The 26,288-nt window shown below is 43.9% G+C and overlaps 1 protein-coding gene across 1 annotated transcript in view; it reads right to left on the bottom strand.

Moving 5' to 3' along the window:
• Positions 1-26,288, bottom strand: part of LOC144175010 (MAM and LDL-receptor class A domain-containing protein 1-like) — a 197,355-nt gene that overhangs the window by 48,204 nt on the left and 122,863 nt on the right. Inside the window, exons 43-49 of the mRNA XM_077704017.1 lie at positions 23,672-23,768; positions 19,247-19,402; positions 16,914-17,087; positions 10,815-10,913; positions 8,463-8,617; positions 7,679-7,763; positions 4,793-4,951 (exon numbers count right to left, since the gene is read on the bottom strand). Coding sequence (XP_077560143.1) covers positions 4,793-4,951; positions 7,679-7,763; positions 8,463-8,617; positions 10,815-10,913; positions 16,914-17,087; positions 19,247-19,402; positions 23,672-23,768 — 925 coding nt within the window. The remainder of the gene's footprint in view (positions 1-4,792; positions 4,952-7,678; positions 7,764-8,462; positions 8,618-10,814; positions 10,914-16,913; positions 17,088-19,246; positions 19,403-23,671; positions 23,769-26,288) is intronic.

Below are 26,288 nucleotides of genomic sequence, written 5' to 3'. Positions count from 1 at the left end.
CACAACCTCTTCCTTGAATCTAAACACCTTTATTCGTAGCTTTACGCCCTTATTGTGTGGGAAGAAGTGGGTTTACCAACTTCGACCCCCTTGGTTGAAAGGATGTGGAAAGGTTGCTCAGCTGGTGATAGATGAAGGCCGGCCATGATTGCATGTATAATGACACTGTGAAGTAGAAGGTACCCCCTCATATCTTCTTCCCAACCTCGTAAGAAATGGTCAAGAGCAAACAAAAAATATTCGTTTGCAATGATCGCTCGTTTCTATATACGGTGTGCCTAATATGCCAAGTTTAGCTGTGGCACGTGAAAATTCGATTTGAACTTTTGAAAGTACAAAGACTATATTTACAAAGTCAACTTTCTGCCGTTATTGCCTAAAAAAAGGTGTAGTATACGTGGAGTATTGGTGTTGGAAAGTCATTACGCCCTTTTTCTTAGGTTCCAACACCGTAATTTGTAGATTGAAACTATTTTTGTGTGGCGAAAAAGGTGTTTACCGACTGCAACACCCTTGATTTCCTGTAGAGTGTTCAAAGGGCGTGAAATATGTGATCAGTTCCAAAACAAAAAAACAGCGGAGCTGGGGGTCCACCGAGCTTCTTCCGGTATTGCTAAGTGTTGCTAGGTTTTGCAAGGATTTACAGAGTTTTGTTAGGTTTTGCTATGTTCTTGATTGCTAGGCTAAGGGCAGAAGGGTTAGGCCAAGTTTAAGTAGATTTTACAAGGATGTTCTAGTGTGTCCGCCACACTGACAGCGGATCCAAGGAAAAAATGAAGGAAGCTCACACTAACGCGTAAGACTTGAAGAAGGTAGCGAAGCTGGACGTAACAGTAGCTTCTTTCCTCTTTTTCGATTCATGGCGCTGTTCATAGCTGGATGTTCATAGCTGGAGGATTCATAGCTGGATGTTCGTCCTACTCCATCGCACACGGCTCTGCGCGCACGTCGCCTTCCTTCGTCGCGCGCTCTTAAAAGCTAGAATACATGGAGCGATCTTTCACGACGAAGTTCGCGCGGCGTAAGACCAGCCGCGTCACGACGCCGAATGTTCGTCGGGATGCGCTACATGTAGCAAAGTACGGCGGCCGCCGCCGCCTCGCCGCTGCGCTGCTGTCAGTGTGGCTAGACGAGGCAAATACATTGAAGTGAAACACAGGAGAAGCAAAACAAGCCGTCAAGACTATTATTATTGCTTTTTAGTTGCAAAACCCTCTAGAAAGGCGTAAAATGTTGTGTAGAAGAAGTTTTTAATGTTTTTGTATCGCCACATCTCGCGAGACCGTTGCTATGACGACGACAAACGTTACTGCGTCAGGCTTAACAGCTAAAAAACGCCCTTCTATCTGAAAAAAGAAGGCTATTTGTCGTTTGAAAATTGATGTGGGGGCAAGAGTGGACAAATTTAATTCGAAGTAAAGGGTTTAGAACACGATATTGCATTGAGGGATTAGCTGCGAAGCTGTTATCGCTGTGAAGCGGGCGGAGAGGGCGCCGCCATGTTTGGCAGCGCTTTGCCGCTGCCGTCGACGGCGACGAACTTTTTCTGCCCCGGCTAGATCGGCAGCGGACGATGTTTTTCCGCCGCCGGGCGTCCAGCGGACGCCGCCGGGCGAAGTTCGTCGACTATTCGTCGCATAAACGCTCCATGTATTCCGGGCTTTATCGCTGCGGCGGCGGCGTTCTCGCCTTCCTCCGCCAGGTGGCGGCACGGGTCCCGTGCGCTTCCCTGTTCCCTCCTGCCCATCTCTCCCCCAATCAGGCGCTGCTCCAATCAGGGCGCTTGCGGAAGGGGGTGTGGGTTGACCTCTAGCTCTCAAAAGTAAAAACTTGTCAGTCCGCGAATACTAGCTAATGTCAGGCCTCTCAAGCTTGGACGTTCCCCGGTTTCCCTATAGGCGGCGTAAAAATCGACGCCCCACGTGACCAACCTACAGGGCACTTTTCGACCATCAAGTCCACCAGACGGCGCAAGCAAAAGGTTACTTTTGGTATAGAATACAAAACATTCATTCCGTGACTCAAAGAGCCCACACAGTTCGCTTACAATGTGATATTTAAAAATATTATTAACAAGTTTCGCATCAAACATCCGTTGAGCAAAAATGTACGCAACTTTTTACGAACAGCCGACTGGTGCACCACCTCGTTTCTGAATGCGCAACCACAAAGCCGCCAATTCAAATTGAAACCGCTGCAACGGCCCACCGTTTCTACGTGCGCGGAGCACTGGTTTCGTGACTGTTTTTGCTGTTATGTGCTTTTGCGTCCATCAGTTGTTGAGAGGACTGGCAAAACAGGGGAATTGAGTACTTGTGGAGTGACAAATGTGGGAAATTCCGCATCGGAAGACAGCTGTCGAGGCCAGAATATTTTATTCTTCCAACAGAAGGTGAGTGTCGCGCACTCCGCTAGAAAGACGGTGCAAACAAAACCGTTGTCGCCCTCAATACCTCATTTGTGCCCTTCGTTCGAAATCTTAGCACAAGCGAACGAGTTGTTATGGCAAAAAAAAAATGTCATGAAAGCGACGTACAATTGCAGCGATCGAAATGAAATGATGTCCTGGCCTCTGTAAACTTGCGGATGTCAATAAACGATTTGTTCTCACTTGCTGCTCACTGTGGTCTGTGCCAGTCGAGGCCATCTGGTCACCTGGCGTAAAATCACTTCACTAGCGCGGCGCAAGTAAACACGCGGCCAGCGTGTCAACCAGGAACCAGCAGGAGCAGCCAAGGCCGGACTCGACGCTCCTTTCGTGCGCGGGAGGAGGAGAGTCGAGTCGTCGAGTCCGGCCGTGAAGCAACAAGGCGGAGCCGGCGGCCGCCGTGAGAGGGCAGCCATGTTATTAAGGAGCTCAAGCGGCCTGTGCAAAAAGCATCCGCCATGTTTACAAAGCCGTGTTTACAGCGCCATCAAGCGGGCGTACTGGGTAGTTCACGACGCCGCCACTACGCTTTTTCTGGCACTACAGGCAAAGCTAGACCTTTGCTTCTCTAAAATCCTCCCTGTTCTGTGCTAATGTAGAGTAGCTTTCACTACGAAAGGCTAGGTCGACCCCCAGCTCCGCTGTTTCGCCAGCCTTGCACCACTAGTGCAAGCTGCGTTATTTTTTGTGTTTTAATATCCCCAAAAGACTAGGTTCTTATAAATAGCGTTTGATATGTAATATTATTTTATGACTTTTGAATGTAAGTACTTTACGATTAAGAAGTTTTTACAAATCCGCATACTGACTCGTATATTCTCAAATTAAAATGCATGTTTCTAAAATTAGCGCTAAACGGTCTGATCTTTGCGACAAGCCCACCGACATTTTCTGGCTCAGTTTTTGTGTGGTCCAAGTGTGACTTGTGTGGCCTGAATGTGTCTGCATGTCACGCTGCGCGATCAGCCGATCCACAGTGTCACGCGCTGCTGCGCGGCCCAAACCCTTTTTTCAGGTTGCTAAGCATCATTTCCGGCCAAAAAGGGCGTAAAAAAATAGTGCATGCGCGCATTCCTAGTAAAAGGCGGTGTTGGTCAGTAGAGTAGCTACGTGAAATTTGTAAATGCCCTAGACTTCCAAATATCGAGGTACTAAAACCAATTGCATAAATTTTTGACTGATCTGAGGCAGAATAGAAGGTATGGCTACTGGGGTATTAGCATAACACATATATAACCGATTTCACCCAATAAAAATGCTCAGTTCGGGTGCCATATTTATCCCTTCGACAAGATGAAGCACCGTGCACGGTTGCAGAATGATTTGTGTAGTGATATCTAAATATTGACGTATCGTCGTGTATATCGCCATCTAGATCCCGATATCTATTGCGATGTTTTACAGATTGCTTCTCCCCCACCGCTTCTGCTTTTTTCTCTTTCTCTCTCTCTTGTTTTTTTTTTCTCTTTCATCTCACTCTATTCTTCCCCATCGGATTTTTTCTCTTCATCTCACTCTATTCTTCCCCATCTCTCTCTCTAATTATGCGGAACTATAATGTGCAATGGTACTAGAATTCGCCAGTGGTGAGATTCCCAGAAACGATTCTCATTACAAGGTAGAGAGGGAATTATTAATGTTCACTCGTCGAACAGAGGCGGATGTTTGGGCCTCTCTCCGTGAAAGGCATCCCTAGTCCGGGATCCTGGACTTTTTCTGGCTGTCCTTGTTCGCGTCTCCACGACGAGCTAGGTATCTGTGTATGGTCTGGCTAGGGAAGCCCTCCACTGCTCGAAGGTGGGATTGGGAATTGGGGGCAAGTGTGGAGTGCGTTGACACTCCCACACCATATGGTATAGGGTTACCATGTAACTGTTCTGATTGTGGTACAGGTAGCGATCAATTGAAATTTGCGCATTCTTGCTGGTATCTGCAAAGTGTCCCAGTTTCTGAGGCGTGCGCGAGGTCGTGGCTAGGCCCTTCGCACAAGTGGGGTTTCTGTTAGCTGCAAAAAGAGAGGAGCGATTCTGTGCAATAACTGCGACTCGCGCTTGCCTTCGGCTCACTCGAAAGCCCAGGTGCAGCGTCGGTGCGCAAACACACAAAACATTTGCGTACTGTTTCGTTGTTGTTTCGGAAGACTGAAGTAAAAATAAATATTTCTTTGGCGTTCTGGTATTTAGAAGTTTTATGTTCAGCCACTAACTACAACTTTGCTAAGTGGCCTTGTTTTTTCTGGAAACTAATTCTTTCTTCTAACACGTACCTTTTTTGTATGCAGGACCAGTCAAGTTTTGAGCAAAAATAAAAAAAATTAGGTTCCTCTTATCTGACATGTCCTAAACCAGCATGGATCCTACTAACCATTGTGAGACGCTCCATCGGTAGGCTGCCACTTCGTTGCCCGTGGGTCCGCGCCACCCGATGAAAGCATCCAGGGTATGTCTGCAGCCGAGCGCTCAGGGAACCAGCCGCAGTCAACGGGATTGGTAAAGTCGCAGCTCACTTGCCAGCTAGCTTCCGCTGCAAAGAGGCAAATATCAGAGATTTAAGTTTGCAACTCTTTAAAAGACAGTAACTCAGGGTTTTGTAAACGCTATAGGTTCAGTTCCCTTCCACTCAAACTAGCCGACCACTGCTGAACTAATACATTTGTTCCCCATTGAAAACCCCGTAAAAATCGATATTTAAAGCAAAGCTTCACATATCGACCTGCTAACTTCACTGAAAGATATTTTCATCTCGGATGAGTGGTTTTTAAGGTTTCTATGGTACATACACTCATGACATACCGCAGCTTTCCTGAATTTAAATACGACTGATACAGATGGTATCCACATAAACATCTAGCGAGTGATTTGTTCTCTTGGCAACAATGAAAACTGCCACGACACTGCCCACCGTGTCTCTGCATACGTTCGCATCTCACAGGAAAACAAAAGCAGACCCCTGCATCCGTTGACTGCGTCGTTATTACATTATTCGCGGCAGTGGCGTCAAGAAATATGAATATCGATGTGATATTGCGGGGTGATGCTGTACTTGCCGTTAAGAACTCCGCATCAGCACCGGAGAATGAAGCCATGATAGTGCAAGAAAGCGGCACGACGCACGAAATGCCTACGCTCCAGCGCAGTTGCCTGCGAACTCGGCTATCGACACCCGCCCGCTCGCACCTTGCCCAGGGCAGTGCTTTTCAGTACAAAAGTCAAATAATGCTTCCGAACAAATTGTGCGCCTTCAAGCACATGACGATTTAGATATAGCGTAGCGTACTAGTGAGTGCATTGTTAGGTGGGAGAATAGCGGCATGTATTCGCGAGCGGTCGCGCATACGACGTCACCTCAGCAATTGGGACGCGCAGGCACCGGCATTGCGGCGCACCGGCATTGCCGGCATGCGCTCCATGCCAGTGAATGCAACCTATAAATTTTTTACCTAACGTAAACGCGATTTATTTGTTCTCGTGGGAAGCTACGCCCACATATACAAGTTGCAGCGGCTAAACGCTTTTAAAGCAAAGCTTCACTACTTTCGTGTAGCGGCTGCGTGGAGGACGCACAAGTTAACCTATTGGCCGGAGACACCCCCCCCCCCCCCCCCGGCGAAACACCCCTCGAAGCGCATCGCGTGATTCGCCGGGCCCGCTTTCGGCGCTTCGCACAAGGCCCCGTTTTCAGTCGCTGTGCTTCCGTAGCGGCGGCGGCCGTGACGGGAGCGGCCACTCAGCTGATCGGCAGCCCACCAAACCTGAAGACTCCCACGCATACGCCGCTGGGTCGTCTCGGGCTATGTGACTCATCTTGCGCCGCGTTACCCTTGAAAGAGGAACGCCGCGTTCGCCGAGAATGAAAGCGGGGCCGGGCCTCCTCCTGCGAGCGTTGCCCGGTACTGAACGGCTTTGAGCAACTGTCGGCAATACAGCTACATCAAAGGTTAACCAAGCGAAACCAAGACTCAACCAGTCTAAGCCAAGCTTTTGCTTTGCATATCCAGGGTGAGCTGAGCTGAGCCGCAACCATTTTTTTAGGTGTGAACGCGTCGAAGCCCTCCTATACTGACGTATTAGGTGTTTTTTAAATAAACAATTCTGATATCAGGTCTCGGACGCAGCAGCAGCAGATACCTTTGTTACCTCAGAACAGTTTAGGCGATAACCAATAGAGAAAAACTACACCTTTACCTTAAAGGACCTGCGTTCAGCGATACTATGAAGAAGTGGAATTTGAAATGATTTGTGGGAGGTTAACCTACTACAAACACTAGTTCTGTTCAATGTATAAAAAAACATTCATATCTCAAAAGTCCTACTCATCACGGCATCCCTAATTCATCGCTAATTCATCACTAATCACGGCAGATTGCTGAAAGTATTTACCATGTATATAAAAATATGGACCGTTTTATTGATAGGTCATTTGCTTCACGAACTTTTATTGTACAGTTGATCGGTGTGTTATAAAAAGAAACAGGGTTATTTGTATTTCTAATTTGTATCTGAGCCCATAGTTTGGTTTTTAGTGGTTCATGTTCTTTAAAAGTAATGGATAACTTTCACACAACATGATAATTTTTTGTCCTTTTAAAAAGTCGAATGCAAAGCGCTTCACACCATTTGCCCATTTCCCGTAGTATTATACGCATTCGAGGGCTTTCTTTCTTTGGCGTTGAAATGTTTTCATCAGCAGTAATAAAACTGCTCCGAATATTGCGGAGTGTTTTAGCCGAAGAGGAAGAAGAATAAGACCTAGTAAATAGCTTACGTACACCATTTGAATATTTACTCAATAGCAACCAAAAGAAGATGGCGCTAGCCACCCTCAGACTATGACACTCAGCTAAAGGTAGAGCTAGAAGAGGATCTTGTTCCCATGGCCTCTGGGGCGCTCTCAGCATTGTAAATACACTTCGTAAATGCATTCGTTATCGTAACAATACTTATCGTGAAAATATTTTCCTTACTGTCACAATATTTTCCATCAGTTGTTATTCTTTCCATAAGGGAGCAGGATCGTCGGCATTTTGGAATGGGCTCGCCTGCAATTACTTGGATATAATAATTTTTGTAGTGCTGGCTGCTTTTCATTACAGTGTATACTATAGACACATATGTTAGGCAAAGTTGGCGTTCAAAGTGCTAGTGAATGCAGCCGTATCAACACCCCTGCAGTTTCTACAGACTTTTGTCCACTCCAGAAAACATGTACAGGCGGCATTCGCCGATAAAGTTGCTTTGAACGTGCACTCACGTCCTCCAGTGTGGCTATCCGGATGGCAGTTCAGGTACTCGATATGCCCGATGCTTACACCTGGTGTATTCGCTTGGTAGTAAAACTGCGCACCATAAAAAGAACAAAGTGGCACATATAATTGTCATCTGAGGTGAAAGTTCCACGCTATCCTCCTTATACCACCAAAAAAGGCTAACTATCAATTTGATTTACGTTGAGGCCTCAAAGCCAGTCAGGATCTTTTTATAGTTTACTCGATGAAAGAGCATTTTTCAAATTTAGTCTTCCTCGTAGAGACACGTATAAAACAAGTTCTCTGATCATTTTTGCTTCACTACGTACCACAGAGCTCAGACGTCTCAGCATTAAATGTGCCAAAAACACATTGCCGGTATTCGTAAATGGGTAAATAATGTACATTAATATCCCGTGAGTAGGTACGCCGAAACTGTTCTACGATTACCCCTGTTTTTACAAGGTCAATAAACGAAAAGATTCTCTTTTCCTGCTAAGTAGAAGGGTGTTAAGTAATGTGATGGGCACAAAATGATCAATCGTAACCCAATCAGGACTAGTGTTAGAGGAGAAATTCAGACAAGGTTGGTTTCTGTAGTCCCATCGTTGCGTTAACTGCTTGGTATGCAATCACAAAGGGGCTTAGCGGCCAAGCTTACAACCATTTTAAAACGAATAATGGCCACTGTCGACATGGTCCTAACATTGCAGCAGAAACAAAACCTGCCGCGCCGCCTTATCAAGGCAGTTTGTCTACAGCTCTCCAATTTCATACGGGTATGCTCACCCTAACGCCTTGTTTCCAGTTTGCGATCCTCACAGACGTTTTCACCCATTTCCCTGCGTTTTTGGTTCCACCAATCACTTCCAGCGGAACGATGCTGCCCAATTTTTTGTCAGCTGCCGCATGAGGTAGGGCTCCAAATAGCAGGACTGGGTACACTGTGAAAAATAATAGTTGAGCATTTTATTCTGTTATACATATTTACACATACAGTAAGGCTGTTTAAAACATCTTGCGATCTTCCGTTATGGTAAAAAACGCGGGCTTTCGCAAAGAAACAAACACAGGGATTTGTACTAGAGCAACAAAGACGCATGAAATTCCCCAACAACGAGTTCTGCTTAAGACGTTCTTTTTTATCAAGCAGCAAGGACAATTAATTTCTTCACCAATGTAACGCGTCATGGCGATCTTGCAAACCAGGGTAGTGAACTTGTCGGCTACGAGGAGTCCCGTCGTGACAGACAAATCATTCTGCTTAAGCAAAGTAGGTTTCTTGGCCTACGTCGAAGCTCTGCACTTTTAAAGGAAAACATTTGTTTCAGCGGGAACGGATGCGAGTCATCAGATTGAAGCAGAATGCTGTTCTTTAAAATATGCAGTATGGAGGAGTGTAGAGAAAGTTATAATTTTAATTTTGGGCGATGTCTTTAGCCCGGAAAGAAATATTTTATTTTAATTATATTTGGTAACCAAAGCTGTATTGTGCAAATGAAAAAGAAACTGGCTTTGAATTTTATGTCCGCCCATTCAGAAAGTCTGTTTGTAGTAACACATTACAAATGCCGTAATCACTGTTTGCCCAGTGTCTTTCTTGCCGAACTGTTTGAGGCTATTTCAGCTTCATTTTTATTGCTCTTTTTTACACTTAAGAGTAACTTTTCCACTTCGACTTCTTAGCGGACTCTCATTTTTGTACTGAAGATGGCAACCCAGCTTCCACATTCTCCAAAATTGTGATGTAAGTCGCAGCGGAGAGCAGCAAAAAGGGATGTAATGCCATGGCATCCGGCTGGACGTTGCGTTTATTTTTTTTTGCTCGCGCACTTGGCAGAATCAACTTCCTTCTGTATAGATAAGCTGGCTGCTTAGTCTGTGCTAGTTTAGTTTTTAAGCTTCCTAACTGCACCATCCGTCTGTAGGGAAACAATTCTTCTCAATAGCATAGGTAAAAGCTGTCTGAGGTGAGTTTTGCGAAATACCCTTTTGGTAGCCCAGCATAGGAATTATTTGCAAATTTCTGCATGCTAATATGTCTAGTTGCCTGTCAATGTTTTGCGAAGTTCGAAACATCTCTTTTCTACGTTTTTTTGGCGTTCAATAACATAAATATGCGAATACATTTCACACAGGCGTAATTTGAATGCTCAATAGCAATTCTCCTAAATTGCCTTAAATTTCTTGAAATATTTCTCCTACAATTTTCCTGATTCACGAAACAGAATGGCGGCTCTGAGGAGGCAACACAGTCAAGAATTTTCTCGGAGTATTTCTCCTACAATTTTCCTGATTCACGAACCATACTGGCAGGCCTGAGGAGGCAATAGAGTCGAAAATTTCCCATCCTTTCAGATTGCTTCAATGATGTCAGTCTGAAGTAGTGTATCTATTATGTGTGGCTGCCATCTGTGCATACAATACATAAAGGGAGGAAAAATTTCGTGGCTCCAGGAGCATGAAGTGGGGCTCCGCGCCACCCTTGCAACATATTTCATCTACATGCACAAAGCACAAAGTACAAAGCCTTGCACAAAGCAACACTGCCAACTTAGAGGTGGGATAGTGATAGTACTGCGGTAGTCGATTGGAAGTAAGCTACGAGAACGTCATTTGTTGAGTATGGGTGAAATGATGTGCGAAGGATTTCAGGCAGAACAGTGTGAAGCGGTGTGCTTTTAATGCGAACTTTAGGTGCACAAGAGGGGAAAAATGAGTGTGCTTGTGAGAAGGCAATATAGACTGGTTGTGTGATGTCGAAATAATATGTATTAGGAAAGAAGCGTTTTGTGTTGGCTTAGTGGTATGCAGGAAGTACCAGATTGCTGAAGAGACACGTTACGTTATCACCCCATGCGACCCTAAGCGCAGCATAATTAATTAACCTTACGCATGTTTTGTAATAGAAAACAAGGAACTGACCGTCATGAACAAGAACATTATATTTTCAAAATGGCACACATAGAATTGGCGACCTTTCGTCTACATTTTGTTACGCATGACTTTTGTACTGCCAGGCCACCCTACACAAGCAAATAAGTGCGTCATATTGTTCAGTATAGCTTATTATGTTTAGATACTTTGCAGTTTAGTGAAGGTGTGGTTACATTTTCAAAGAGCAAGTGAAAAAGTACTTACACTTATCGGGCATAAAGGAGTAGATGCTGACGACGCAAGAATGAGCAACCGCTCCCAATCGGGGGGTTACCATACACTGCCTCTTGCCACCTGGAACACCTGCAAAGTACACAAAAAGCCGTTACCTAAAGAAATGTCCCTGGTGGATCACTAGGATAGAAGCGCGACAAAACCTATTTAGATATCGATTCCTCACGATAAATGCAGGTTGGACACAACGTAAAAACACCAAGAAAATGATTGTAATACGGTATGTTCACGGGCTGTCACATCGTATGAAGAAGATAGGCAGTAAGTATAAGGTAAATGTTGTTTTTTCCGCAAAACGTAAATTGAGTCGAATGTGTCCAACTGTTGAGCGCATGTACAAAAACAACAACTAAAATGATAGCTCAGCAAGGAGATGTATTATCACCATACTCCCAGATTTGTTGATTGTAATAAGACAGGGGTCGTGTATCAGATACCCTTGAATCGTGATCGTGTGTAATTGGGGCAGTCGCAGAGGTGTGGAAATACCAGACTCAGAGAGCATCTTTGTCACTAAAAAAATTCTGCAGAAATTCAGAGAAATGTCTACTAATGCGTAGAATGTTTATGCCGCCTGTCTTGAGTAGGAATTTTTCCAGCCAATTTTTTTCTTCTAAATCCTGTCCTACCAATTATCTCCAATTACGCTGTTATAACGATTACAGGTGTAACGTTCGCGAGATCTTCAATATTGTGGAAATGCCATGCGTTATACGTTTTGCAAGGTTTCCGTAGTTTTTAAATATTTTTATTTTTGAGTTTTTCAAAACTTCGTCCAACAAATTATATCAATTTACGTTAGTATAAAGGTGATATTTGGAACTTTCGCAATATCTGATTGTGGATTTGCAGAGCGTTACAGGGCTCGCCATTTTCCGCAATTATGTTATGTTTTTCCTAATTTTTTTGTTTTCAAAATTTTCTTCGACCAATTATCTCCATTTACGCTATTATAACGATTACAGGTGGAACTTTAGCGAAATCTGCATTATTGATTGATTGATTGATTGATTGTAGGGTTTAACGCGCCGACGCAACGCAGGCGATGAGGCGCGCCGTAGTGGAGGGCTCCGGATTAATTTTGACCACCTGGGGATCTTTAACGTGCGCCGAAATCTCGTACACACGGGCGTTTTTGCTTTTCGCCTCCATCAGAAAAGCGGCCGCCGCGGCCGGGAATCGAACCCGCGACCTCGTGCTCAGGAAATCTGCATTATTGGGAATTGCCATGCGGTATACGTTTTGGCTGTTTTCCGTAATCTTTCATATTTTCGTTATTTTTATAGTTTTTCAAAATTTCATTCGACCAATAATCTCCATTTACGTTAAGTTAACTACTACACTTGGAACTTTCGCGAATTCTGCCTTAGTGTGGAAATTTAGGGCATTACACGGTTCGCCATTTACCGTAATTAGTTTATATTATTTATTTATTATTTTTGAAAATTTTGTTCGCACAAATGGTTCCATTTGCGCTATTGTAATGATTACCGGTGGAACTTCTGCGAAAACTTCATTATATGGGAATGCCATGCGGTATACTTTCTGAGAGTTCCGTAATTTTTATAGTTTTGTTACTTTTTAGTTTTTTCAAAATTCCGCTCGACCGATTATCTCCATTTACGTTATTCTAACGGTCACATTTGGAACTGCAATATTGTGTACATGCAGGGCGTTACACGGTTCGTCATTTTTCGTAATTATATTTTTCTTACGTTTAAGTTTTTCAAGATTTTGTTCAACCAATTATCTTTATTTACACAATTACAAAGATTAAAGGTGAAACTTTCGCGAAATCTACGTTATTATGGAAATGCCATGAGGTATACGTTTGAATTTTTTGCAATTTTCTTATATCTGTCATTTTTTAGTTTTTCAAATTTATTATGACGAATTATCGCCATTTACGTTATTCTAACGATTACATTTGAAACTCTTACGAAATGTGTAATATTGCGGAAATGCAGGGTGTTACACGGATCACCATAGTTCGTAATTATTTTATATTTGTTCAGCCAATTATTCCCATTTACGCAATTGTAACGAAAACAGGTGAAACTTTCGCCAAATCTACATTATTGTGGAAATGCCATGCGCTATACGTTTTGACATTTTCCGTAATTTGATTTCCGTTGTTATTATGTTTTGATTTTCAAGATATCGCTCTACCAATTATCTCATTTAAGTTATTCTAACGATTACATTTAAGAGTTTCGCAAACTCTACAATATTGTGGAAATGCAGGGCGTACACCGTTCGCGATTTTCTGTAAGTATTTTATATTTTTTTTATTTTTGAGTGTTTCCAAATTTTGTCCGACCAATATCTCCATTAACGTTATTCTAACGATTAGATTTGGAAATTTCGCAAAATCTGCATTTTTGTGAAAATGCGGGTCATTACACACTCCTGGCTGGGGGGGTACTCGGCAAAGAATGCTACGCCTTAAAAGTAGGCCCTGTAGACACTTGTCACTTCATCGCAAAAAAATGCAAATGTACACCGTTCTTCAATGACACAAAGACTGTACGACTGTAACTTGTATACTTTTCGTTCAGTCCTCGATTTTGTGCGCTCAATTGCAGTCATGAATTGTCACCAACTAGCCCGCCTTTCAGTCTTATGCTGTACGAACACAGCAATCGAACAACACGAGAAGTCGTGGAAGCTTTCCACATTAAGAGATTAGGAGAGTACCGTATAAGCCACCCCGGCTTCTCCCTGTCAGATAAGGAAGTTGATTTGATGGTGCCAGGGTTGTGAGTGGGAATGGGTGAACGAAGAATCTTGCAGCTGTTTTTATCTATGGACGCAGTCATTGCCCACGACCCGATGTAAGTGTATATAAGCGTTGTTTTCCTTTTCATAAATATTAGTTGATAGTCAGCGCCGCGTTTGCCCTTCTTTGTCCCCGTCGTCTTAGCGCTGTTAGAAGAATGCAACCGAACCAACTAGCTCGACTTTTGTTACTGACAAAGGAAATAAAGTCATACCGAGCTATATCCACTTTGGCAAAATGTTTAACGTCGAAGCAAATGACATTATTTATTTATTTATTTATTTATTTATTTATTTATTTATTCATTCATTCATTCATTCATTCATTCATTCATTCATTCATTCATTCATTCATTCATTCATTCATTCATTTTAGTACCTGAAAGGCCTGGACAACAGGCATTAAATGAGGGGTGAGCTCAAAAGAAAAATCACTGGTAAAAGCCATGCGAGATAATAACAAAGGACTTGACAAACAATTGATTTGAAAAACTGTAGGGGAGCGTGGCCCACAAGGGGACAAAATAAAAAGCTTAAGGAATGTTAAAAAGTTCAAGACACACGAAGAGAAGAAAAAAAAATCCCCGGTAGAAAATCACGCGAGATATGAACGAACTTGACAAGCAGTTGATTTTAAAAAGTAGGGTGGCAGGTCATCAGGTGAAAAATAAAAAGCGGGATGAATATAAAAAAAGTTCAAGGCACCGAAAGTCTCTAGTTGTGAAAGAGTCCTCGCGGTACCGGCAAACGTTTTTCTGTTACCATTGCTGTGGAAATTGTCGTTCATAGAGTTCAACCTCAAGATTAAGGTATAGATCCACCAATTTGTAGTGAGTGCAATTAGTTCTAAATGCAGCTACATCAAATGATCATGACCTGGATCCCCATCATAAACGTCGTGTTGTCGCCGTCATCATGCCCATCATAAGTGTAATTTTGTTCACTGCAGAACAAAAGCCTCCCTCATAGACGAGTAACTGCTCCTATTTTCGGATTTTAGGGGAGATGCCCTTAGGCTATCGGGTTGTTGGCGTCTCCTGTCGTCCTCGTGATCGTCGCCCAATGTAGTCACGGCACTAAAACACTGGGAGACTCGTTTACGCATCGTGCTAAAATGTCACGCGTACTAAAAAACACCGGGACACTCGTTTACGCCTCGCGCTGCAACGCTTCGTAAAGCGTACTAAAAACACCAGGACACTCGTTTCCGCAGCGCGCAAGAACGCTTCGTGGTTCAAAGACACGATACTTTTGCAGAAAATTTGTATACCTCTACCCCCTAACGGTTTCATCTCCGTTAGCAAAAACGTCAAGTCGCCAGTAATACACTTCTACTCTGCATGCTTCGTCCCTCTCCAAGTTTCGCGTTACTGGAGATGGCCCCGGAATTCTTAATTCACACTTCGCCTGCAAATTTCTTTCTCATCCGTCCAATCATTCCTTCTACTTCTTCTATTACCTCTTCTTCTACTTTACTACCTCTTTCTACTACCTCTTTCTCTACCTCTACCTCTTTTTACTACCTGTTTCTACTTTTTCTACCTCTTCTTCTACTTTACTACCTGTTTCTACTACACCTTTCTCGACCTCTACCTCTTTTTACTACCTCTTTCTACTTTTTACTACCTCTTCTTCTACTTTACTACCTCTTTCTACTACCTCTTTGTCTATCTCTACCTCTTTTTACTACCTCTTTCTACTTTTTACTACCTTTTCTTCCACTTCTACTACCCTCTGGGATGCCATTCTGTCACCCCGGTGATGTGGGGGTTCTTAGGTAAACTGTTCTATAACATAGCCTGCCCAACCCCGCTTCTTTCTCCTAGTTTGATCCACAAAGTCTTGATCCTAGTTCACGCGTTATTTCAAGCAGCTTTTTTAGTACTTAAGCCTTGGTTTCAGCAGTTCTATTTCCGTGGCCTCTTGGGCTACCTAATGACATAGAAAGAACAACGATTTCTAGGAAGCTATTTTGCTGAGTATTCTTTTCAAATCTTGGCAGGATAAACAAATATGAAAACAAATGAAATGCTGTATTCGCAGTTCTAACAGCACACAGTTTCACATGAACTGGCATGGTATCCGATGACCGCATATAAAAATATCCCAGGCGCTTACATTTCTGTTTCAAAGGTGTGTATTACACTGCATCACTATGCGCCAGTCAAGGAGTCAACACCAAGGGCTAAAATTTTTACGCTAGTTTGCATAAGGCTTCAACAAAATTTAAAATACAATATATGGTGGCAAACGAACAGTGGTTAGACCATTGTGCTAGTAAGCCCAAAGATGAGGTTGAATTTCGGCCGCGACGGCTGCTTTTCTTATGGCTCCAAAACCCCAAAGCATCCGCGTGTATAAATTCTGGAGCACATTAAAGATCCCGAGGTGATCAAAATGAATCTGGAGTCACAGACCAGGGCGCGCCCTCTAAATTTATTTTTAAAATGCGCTTTGCTTTAATGAGCAACCATTTGAATCCTCAGCAGCTCTATGGCATTATTTCTCACTGCGTCGGTGGCAGCATCTAAACAGGTATCAGTCCCTTGATGTGGAACTCAAAACAATTTTTCGCCTCTGGTCATATCTGTGCCTATTATATCTCAGATAACTCAAAAAATTTAAGTCGTTGGTCACGAACCGGATGTTATGCCCCATAACGCTGAGGTTTGAAGGTAGATTGATTTAAAACCCAAAGATGCTTTTCCCAAAGGGCCTCGTCGCGGGCAGGAATACGAATTTTAGAGATAAAAGCATTGCTGTGTACATGGATACACTTGATGCTTACATCTTTTCTTGTGGGCCTCTCCATCCCGCACGGGAACAGGATGTCGTCGCCCATTCAATTTCAGCATTATCAACCAAAAATGTAGCGTCATAACTTCTGCTTTCAGCGTTATGCTCCCACACTAGTAAAAGTACTTCATGCGTTGACAGTGACAAGACACTGAATGCGTTGACATTGAAGAATGTATTGGTATTTTCGACAGTGCCCTTCATCACGCCGCCATAGTCCTCAACGTCGTGCTTGTTCATTCAAATTGGAAGTAGCCATGGCACCCTCCAGGTGCCGCTCACGCCACTGAACTGAAGAAGACAATAATTTGGCTGATTGTTCTCTAAACCGTGTTTTCCTCGTATGGGCTAATTAGTGGGACGATATTTTGTCAGTTTCTTGTACATTCCTTCCATTCAATGCATGTGGTCGCGTTGTCCTATCGCGTAAGCCCAACGTTTTGTGACACATTTAATGTATGTACGTAGAATACTGATAAGAGAAGCACTTTAGACCTGGATTCATCAGCGAATAGGCGACGTAGGCTCCGTCCTCGTTGAGCTGGTAATCCGTGCTTGGGAAACCTTTGTTTTTCTTGCCTTCCCTCGCCTTCGTCCAGTTCCATGCGAAGCGCGAATTCGGGTTCTGATTTTCCAGGCCGCACATATCAGTGGAAAAGTCGCAAGCACCTGGAAAGGCACAAGTCAAGTATGGCAACACTTGAGCGGAACTTTTAAATAACTGCCACAACCCTACTTTTCCTTTGTAGCGCTGATCAATTGACACAACGAAGAAAAGGCATGCACAAAACATAGAACGAGTGGGTGCAATATATGACACAAATTTTCTGCAGAGAACACTGAAAACAAAAACCGTTCTGTGCAGATGCCAAAACAGTAAATAATGTTTTCAGATTTCTAGCATTTTTTCCCTCTGGCGGGCACAAATATAAACCAGACACGCGTTGAAAGGCGCTGACTGTCAAAGGCTTTTATGAACTTTACCGTATATACACAAATTGTGAAAACAATTAGTGTTTCAAAAATTGATCCCTCATGAATGCTTTTATAAGTTACATGAAAGGTTGCTTATGAAAAAAATCTTTGACAAATATACTCTAAGTGCAACGTACTACGTGGGGCCCAAAGGCAACTCGAACGGCTTTTTTAGGATGGGAATGTATCTGGCAGTGATCCCCGCATGCGAATTGTTGACGGTTTCGTGACCTGGTAGGCTTCCTTTGAATGGATGCCTCGAAATGCCCCCTCACAAAAAATGGGCGAATCTCGCCTTGTGAAAGTGGATGTCCAGCGATGCTGCTGTAAATCCCTACGCATGCTGATGGGGAAAGCCCTGAAATGTTCCTCGTTGTTTCCGCGGGCTTGTCGCTTGCACTCGGCTGCTCGGGACGCAATTGCTGGGTCCAGACGCATGCGCTCAGGGTCTGCGGCAAGAACTGCTTGGAATTGCCTAGACGGACGCGTGCCCTACCTCTCCAATTACGTCACCCCCTGCCCTTTCGAGAGCACCTGCCTACCTAATCCTTACCAGAACACATGGGGGGCGAAGGGGTTTCCATTGTTCACCTGCGTTTTCTCGTCCATCATGCAGTACCGATTCTTGTTTTGTGGTATTTTTTTACACGAGTACTGAGCTCTATGCTGCACGCCTGATTAGCCTGACGCATGCGCTCGGCGTCTTGAGCGAGAACGTTTTTGTGCAGCCTTGGTTTTTTGTTTACTACACAAAATGCTCTGACCAACAAGATTACCAAACTTCTGATCAACGAGAGAATAACAGCTTCGCGGTAATAACAAGAGTCCTGGCCCCAATTATATTGTCTTTGTGCACTGTGATTCACAAACTGCGGTGGCACTTCTCAGCTATCTGGGAGCTAGATGAGCATTTTATACGAAATGCAGCGGTGCTTCTGCCACGCAACCTGGGCAGTACTTGGGGGATAGTATGAAGTTAAAAAAATTTCCGCAGCTTGCACTAGCCATGCAAAGCTGCAGAGACAGCAGCCTTGGGAGTCGACCTAGCTTGTCCCCACACTGACAGCAGATCTAAGGAGAGAGGGAGCAGCCAGACTGCAGTAGTGCAAAGCCCTGTTTGACGGCACTGTAAAGCAGGGACCATTAAATTTTTACGGTGTTTTATTTAGCTGCAATCGTCTTCATCCCTTTCGTCGTCGCCCTCCGACGGCTGAGCCACGTGAGGCAAATCCTCTTCTAGCGCGTCCTCCCCTTAATAGACCTCCACTTCTTCGTCAGCTGTTGCAGTGGCCGTCTCCGCGTGTGAATTCCGCAGAGATGGCTTGACAGATTTGTCGTCATCGTCGCCGGCATGGCGGACCTTTGGCGCGCCGGCCGCTACACGACGACGACGACGACGACGAAGGCGGGAGACGATGCCGGGAGGTCACCGCGAGGCATGCGCTCGCGTGTGCTCGGGGTTTTATTTCTATGTCTAACGGATTTGTGTCCGCCTGAACAGCTGTGCTGTTAAAACGTTAAACCGACTTCCGTCCAGTGGGAAATTTGCTGAAACAGTGGAGCTTGAATGTAAATGGGCACTTGCCCAAGAACGGCAGCGCCGTCGCCGCTCAATTTGTGCTGTTAACGCAAAGTAATCGGCAGCTAAACGTTACCGGCGGGAAGCTCCCTCCCATACAAGAGGAAAGGGAACCGGCCTGCAACACCACTGCGCCCTCCATTGGTGGGTCTGGGAACCTGCTTTGATGCCTGCATTGCGCACGACGTTGAACAGACACACCAAAAAGGTCTATATAGAGCAGCTCCGCTGCTAAAAGTAGTTTCGAAAAGTGCCAAAAGCGGCTCGCACTCACCGCAGCGGGCTTCGTCGGCCCCATTAGAGCAGTCGCTACGGAAGTCGCACACCTGAGCCTGAGGGATGCACTGATCGCTGCCGTAACATGAAAACTCTTCTTCGCCGCAAGTGTTGGATGGCGCTGGCGTCGTTCCTCCTTGCACTGATGGCAATTCTTTGAGAAAGCACAATAATTAATAAAAGTAACAAGGCTACACTAACAAGAGCAGAAGATTGTGTCATATGCTGGGATTAAAAACATGTGCACAATATACCTAATAGGTGCATAGAAGAGCAGTCTGGGATTTGTGCTCGAGGCAAATAAAGCAATATCCCGTGCAGTTTCATGAGAGGAGTCTCTGGTGAGAAGTTGTATCTGTAGGTAGATTTTTGTTTCAAGTAATAGGAGGCGCGTACCTGCCAGTATGTAATACTGCATGTCTACTGAGCATGTCTACCACCGGCAATACCAAATGGCGAATAGGAACGCACTTACAAGTCCAAAATACCATAAAACAATAGCTGTGTTCACTTTAATGAATAAAATGACTTCCTTTCTTTATACTGGTAACACTGCATGGTTTATTTGTTATTTTTACTAGAGGTTTGGTGTGTTTAAATGCAGTATTTTTTTTCTGTACTTCAATAATCAAGCCAGGAGAAGCGTTGGCCTGAAATTATTATCTTAAAAAAGACAATGGTGTCCACGCGCTTAAATTTTGTATTTGTGGTCGCCTTGCACTAAACATTGCAGTGAGTATAACAATGCCAGATTGAAATCTCAGAAGAACGAAGAAGCTTCTATTCATTTCACCAGCATGGATTTTCAAGCTAGTATTACCAGTGAGAAAGGAAGGGGAAAAAACTGTGGCACGCTATAACATCTGCTTCAAAGAAGCGGTACAACGTTAGACGACATTGATTAGCAGAGTTACGTCTAACAACGTTCTATTTAGGGATTCTAGACTAGAACAGTGCATTATTAGTATTTTTTTCGCTTCTGAAAACAAATGCCGACCACATGGGGTGTCAATTATTAAATTTTTAAGAACATGTTTGGTTTCGCTCCTATGCAGTGAAGAAAAGATACAATTTAGAAGAAACTTGAAAACAGCAGTTTCAATTTCGGTATAATAAATGACCTCCATCCATTCGATTTGCCCATGAATGGATGATTATCCTGAATGACTGTCTACCTCTTAGACCTCAATTGATATTTTTCTTGGTATCACAAGCACCCTGTGCTCAAGAAAGCCAGAAACGTAAAGGAATGTTTATTTTTGTGGATGAATGAGAGGGAACAAATATATCGAAATAGAACACTTGACACGCGGCAGACCAGAATTTCGCCGACAAAAAGAACTAAAATACTTTCGACGAAAAGATGGCTGAGGTTTAACACTTCTAAACATGGTATCACGAGCGAAAGCAAGGACAACGCACAAAGAATTTAGCGAAAGTTGACGTGTCCTGGGGATTTCGCAGGCTCTCTCTAGCAGTGTCTACAGGATTATCGGATTCATCATTTAGGTTGCGCTGAAGTGCGCGCACAAACAGCCCAACCGGCGCGCCATTGGTAATGAGACTGACGAACTACGCATTGGCGAAGCAGACGTTAAACCCACACCTAGTCACGTCGTTCGCGTGGACTTAGCGCGCGCATCTTGAGCGCAGCCGGGGCTGAGTGATAAGCGCAGACGAAGCATCCGTTTCACGCTCGTCTAGTCACGTGACGCCTCAGCAGCTGAGTTCAGAGCGAATACGGCCATAAGAAAGAACGGCGTAGCTTGCGCGCCGGCGCTGAAGGCCTCTTGGGACGCAATGAATAACCTTGAAGCGTAATACAGCTTCCGGTACGAAACAAGAATAAAGAGGTAGCGAAGCTGATGAGTGCTTGCCTCAAATCAATTTAGAAAAATTGCCGCGTATCTGTTCCTTTCGTTGCATATGCCGATGAAAGACAATAGTCGACTGGCGCCCCTGCCAAGTGAATGCCTCCCTTATCTTTCCCGCTCACATCTCATTCTGTTTCTGCCCCGTCTCGTTCCTCCCAAGATAACACGCCAGAAGTTTGATCAAGTCAATTTAAATTTACCGCGTTCCGCTGCTCCACTTTGGGTGTTTCGATGCCAGCGCTGCGATACAGTGAAGACCCGCCTGAATCGAGGCAGCCTACTCAAACGTTTGTTGAACCGCGTTTTTTTTTTTTGCGAGTGCTTTTGGTATTTTTGGGTGAAACATTTTTCAAGAAGTAATTCTTTATTTGCTATCACAAAAATCTGGCAGCCAGGTATGTATAAACAAAATAACACCAGATATACCACTTGTGTATTGATGTATGGCCTGAAATGTGCTTAATCTAATTTGTTCGCTAAAGAATGTTGACAATTATGAGCGTTGCCATCCTATTTGGCAACGCTCATAATTGTTTGGTAATGTTTTGGCTATATGAGTGTCTCGTTCAAGCATTTGTTTAACTGTTGGTTCGGCGGGTCAATCTAGGGGCAGCCAGAAAGGCAGACGAAAAGACGAAAAAATCCGGGGCATCTCCAATAACGTAACCTGAGGAGGGGTGGACCATGAAGTGTGTAAATGTATTTAAAGATTGTAAGTCTCTCTCTGGCCACACAGCACGCTATGATTGGGAGCCGGAGAAGCGCCGGTGGGAGGAGCAATCGCACACTTGGTGAGGTGGTGGTGCCCTCTCTAGCGGAGAACCGGGATTCAGGAATTAAATGGGAGACAAACTGGCCGTTAGTTGTCTTCGTTTCGCACGCCGCAGCATGCTGAGAAGTATGCTTTACAGAAAAAAAATGTGGCGTTTAAAATTAATTTTGACACGGAATTCGAGACGGGATTTCGAGACGGAGGATATCAAATGTTTCTCTTCATCTTGGCGGGCTTGTCGCTTGCGCTCGGTGAGTGTCACTAGATCCTGCCTAGCCTTGAAGGATAATCTGCAAACATAATCTGTATCAGGAACACATGGTGGGTAGTCCGCTTGTTCACAAGCGCCTTATCATCCATAATGTGGTTTCGATTTTGCGGGCTGGGCGTTTTAGACCTTGGAGCCTTGGCGGTTTTTCCTACTGAGATCGATGGTATAGATGGGAGGGTAGATGGCATACAGCTTTGCTGTAAAAGTTTCGTGTGTTTGAAGCACGAAGTGTTTTAGCACGAGTCGTCGGAAAACGAGTGCCCTGGTGCGCTCTTTTAGTTGTTTTTTTGCCCACAGAAATGAAACGTTCACGCGGCAGATGTTAGAAAGCGAGCGTCCCGGTGGTTTTGTACCGTGACTACCTGAAACGACGCAACGACAAAAGATGCGGACAGCCGGAGCCCCTAAGAGGCTCCAACCCCAAAATTTGGCGTTTAAGTAGCCCAAGAAAGACCATCTTTTGGAAACGAAAGCTATGGTGGCTTTCTTTCTGTTCGCCTTTCCAGCGAAGAGCACGACGTGTACTCCAACGGCTCTTTTAAGTTCTGCTATTAGCAGAAGTTTTGTGCCAACGGCTAATAAAAACAAAGTGCTCCAGAGGAAACACCATCGAATTTAACGTGAGCCATGTACCTCAATTGGTGGGGAATTCAGTTGTGTTCTGTTTTGCACCAGAACTTTATTCGGCTCGCCCCCAGACGACGTCACAGTAGGCTTCGTTTCCTTGAATCCCCATTCTCAGGAAGCCTCCTACTTGTCGTTGTTACTGGCGGTTATTTTTACCAGATGGCCAAACAGGGCCATTAAAGAATTTATATAGAAATTCGCTGACGGTCTTCTACTTCTTTTAACCCAAGTTGGTGTGATGTATTTTTGTGGATACGTATTATGTTCCTTCTCGCTTGAGTATTGCTCTTTGTAGAGGTGCGACACGTGAGCGTTTAGAATTACCGTTGAGCTCTTCACTGGTGGTTGTATTTGCGCTTGTGTTTCTATTCATGCTTATAAATCTTGTTACTTCTATAAAGAACTTGTCGCTGCGCTGTTAACAAAGAGAGCAGGACTGTAAGGTCTTACCGCCTGCTTTTACCCAATAGGTGTAGTGGTCGATATCTGTGTCATTAAACTAATTTGCGCGACATCTGACCATTGCTGTTAAAAACGAAAAACTAGACCTCCACACATAACGCGAAATATGAATCCAAATGTATTAACTTCCAAATGGAGCATATGAGTTTAAAGTTTCCCTTCCAGAAGCATTGTTCATTTTGCTCATTTATTTTTGTTTTTAGAAACACCAAGCATTTATTCAAAATAATCGTTTTCAATTTTTCTAAGAAAGAAATACCATAGCGACATCTCTTATGCAAAAAATAAATCTGAAACAGCAGGCGAGCAAGTCTATTTTGCTAAATCTAATTATGTACTCAATAACAACGCTGAAAGCGAGAAAATGGTGCCCCCAAATGTTTTGATAGTCAGCCCCGAGTGTTTATGCTGGCTTACCTTTGTTGTGCGGCTTGCAGTCTTCGGAAAACGTTACGTCGTCAATGGCAATGTAGCCCATCTCACCAGCCACTGTATGGTTTCCAATAAATGCGATCTAGGAAATGAAAGCGGGCAATATGATGCTTCGTACCCATTGAATTTCTCTCGCCCATTGAATTGGTCTTGTTATCATATACGATCGCTCTTGGCATCCTTGTTCTACCTCCATGTAAAAATGTATGGAACTATCCATACACGTCATGTCAAAGTGTTCTCACAGCTATAACTCTGGGGCACGTACCTCTCCCAGCTCCATTTTCTCACCTATATCTGATTTTATTCCCGCTTTCACCGCCAACGTTTGGAGTATTCTATCTGGATGCGACCCAGGATAGAAACATGCGTATAGACTCGCTACTTACCATGACAAGTGAAGAATGTACAAGCAAGAGCTTGTGGAAATTGTCATCAACAAGCAGCTAACCTTCCAAGAGGACAGTTTCTGAAATTACTCTACTGTGGAGTCTGTGATCACGGCAGGAGAATGACGATGACGTTCGGTATGCCATAATGAATACACGCGTGTACGTATGGTTGTAAGAACATTTTTCTCTTTGGAGTAAGGCACAGAGGAAATATTACGGTTAAACTGAGAAATTCCACATTTCAAAAGCACGTTACAGACATTCATACGTGCTTGTGATAGGCTTCTTAAGCCACTTCATGTATACTTCTTTGAGGGGACGAGTTAACAAAATCATCGAGTTATACACGGAAGTTACGTACCATGCAGTATTTAAAAGCAATAGTAGTATTGTCAAGTTTCTTTGACTCACAGAGGCAGAATTATTACCGTAATAAATGATTGTCAAGTATTAGGGCGAAAAGAAAACTCTACAAATACCCAGCGCATGCTGCATAAGCGCCTAGAGTCGGAGAGCTGCTTTTTCTGTACGCTATCGAAAACAATGGCACACTTTCGGGATATCAATAATTGCAACGCACTTAAGAAAGTGACGTTCTCGGCCTTTTATTAAGTGTTTAGAACATGTATAGTAAAATAACTGTATTTATGATTTACAAAGCTTAATATTTTAAGCCCCACTTCTTCATATCCCTAACACCAATACTGGGCCCCACTAACTTGAATGCAAACCTATCAGTCCAACGTCACTCGCCCCATGCTGCTTCGAACTAATGAATATGGTGGGATTTGCCCGAAAGTTCTTACTGTTATCACTAAGCGAACTGCCGAGTGATTTAGCTCTAACGCCTTCCAGTCAATTGCTATTTGAATATAGTGCTTCAAACTTTCCAGATCGTTTTTGAGCATTTCCCATTAGGGCGGCTCAACTGGCTATTGAATGAATAATGTTAGGATAAACACTCAGGGATAGGAAACGAGCTACCTGTATCAGAACAAACTAGGGTAGAAGATATCGTAGTTTAAATAAAGAGAACGAAATGGCCTTGGGCTGGCCATTAACCCATTGGAGGGATGAAATGGAGAAATTCGCGTGTACACTGTGGGCTAGAGCAGCGCAGGACAGAAGCGGTTGGCCGTCAAGGGGAGAGTCTTTCGTCCTTCAGTGGACCTGAGTAGGCTGATGATAAAGTGTGTTTCCATTACAGCATTCTCATTCACAAGTAGTAATTTTGTCTCTCCACTTGGCGCTGAATGAAACAATTAGCATGTGCAATGCGCCAGCGGTGATTTCCTTTTGACACAATTAGAAAAAAAACTGATGATTAATTCTGCGCGTGGGTGCCTACTGGGTGCTCGTGGATTTATCTGTTTGATAGAGGACAATCGAGGGTATACAAACATGCGCTCGCAGGAAGCCCCCGTCTATATTTCGCACCCGAAGGACCTAGAGAAAGCTTACTTCAGGTTTCTTAGTTGCCCTTGCGCTTTATAAAGATTATGGTCACGGATCTATGCCACAAAAGCTTTTGTTAAAACTTTACTCTCGCCTCCTCTAGCATTTTTGCGCCCCAAGATCTAAACCATGAGACCATGCCATGTCTTGTGACGACATTGGCGCTGCAATGTCTGAGTGGTTGCGTAGAAAATTTACCCAGCAAGTCACTTTACCGGGATGCTTTAATACTGAATTGAGGAAAACAGTTTCCCAAGACCCTCCTTGTGCAGTCGCTAATGAATCGTTAGAGAAATCTTGTGGGCTTCTTTATGAACCTACTATTCTTGTGTGATACGAAGGCCAAGTGTACCCATTGAGTTCTTAGCTGATAGTAAACGACGTGGCGACCATGCGTGCTGAACAAAGCACAAGAGTCGTACTATGAACCAGTCGTTCAGACCACTACCTAACAGTTACATTTGCAGTTACGGACGCTCCAAATTCTATATAAAATCAGAGCGAGCATTTTGTTTGTGTTTTAGTGTAATCTAATTCATTACCTGTTGTTATAAACTACAACGTCCTGCCACGTGCAGTCAGGCCTGTTAGAAAATAGTTTTTGCCTCGCGGGACACAAAATTATACTGTTGAAGGGTTGACTTTGTGTGAAAATGTCACTACTGAAAGAGTAAACGGCACCCCGCTATAACAAAGCAAGCGATAGCGTTGTAAAACGTGTGAGTGAAGTAGGCTGGCTGATGCCAACAAGTTAA

This window comes from Haemaphysalis longicornis, unplaced genomic scaffold (assembly GCF_048455015.1).
Source record: "Haemaphysalis longicornis isolate Haplotype H1 unplaced genomic scaffold, Haemaphysalis longicornis Haplotype H1 scaffold_3, whole genome shotgun sequence".
Classification (NCBI taxonomy): domain Eukaryota; kingdom Metazoa; phylum Arthropoda; class Arachnida; order Ixodida; family Ixodidae; genus Haemaphysalis; species Haemaphysalis longicornis.
Note: the sequence above shows the minus strand (reverse complement) of the source record. Positions and strands in the feature narration are given on the sequence as shown.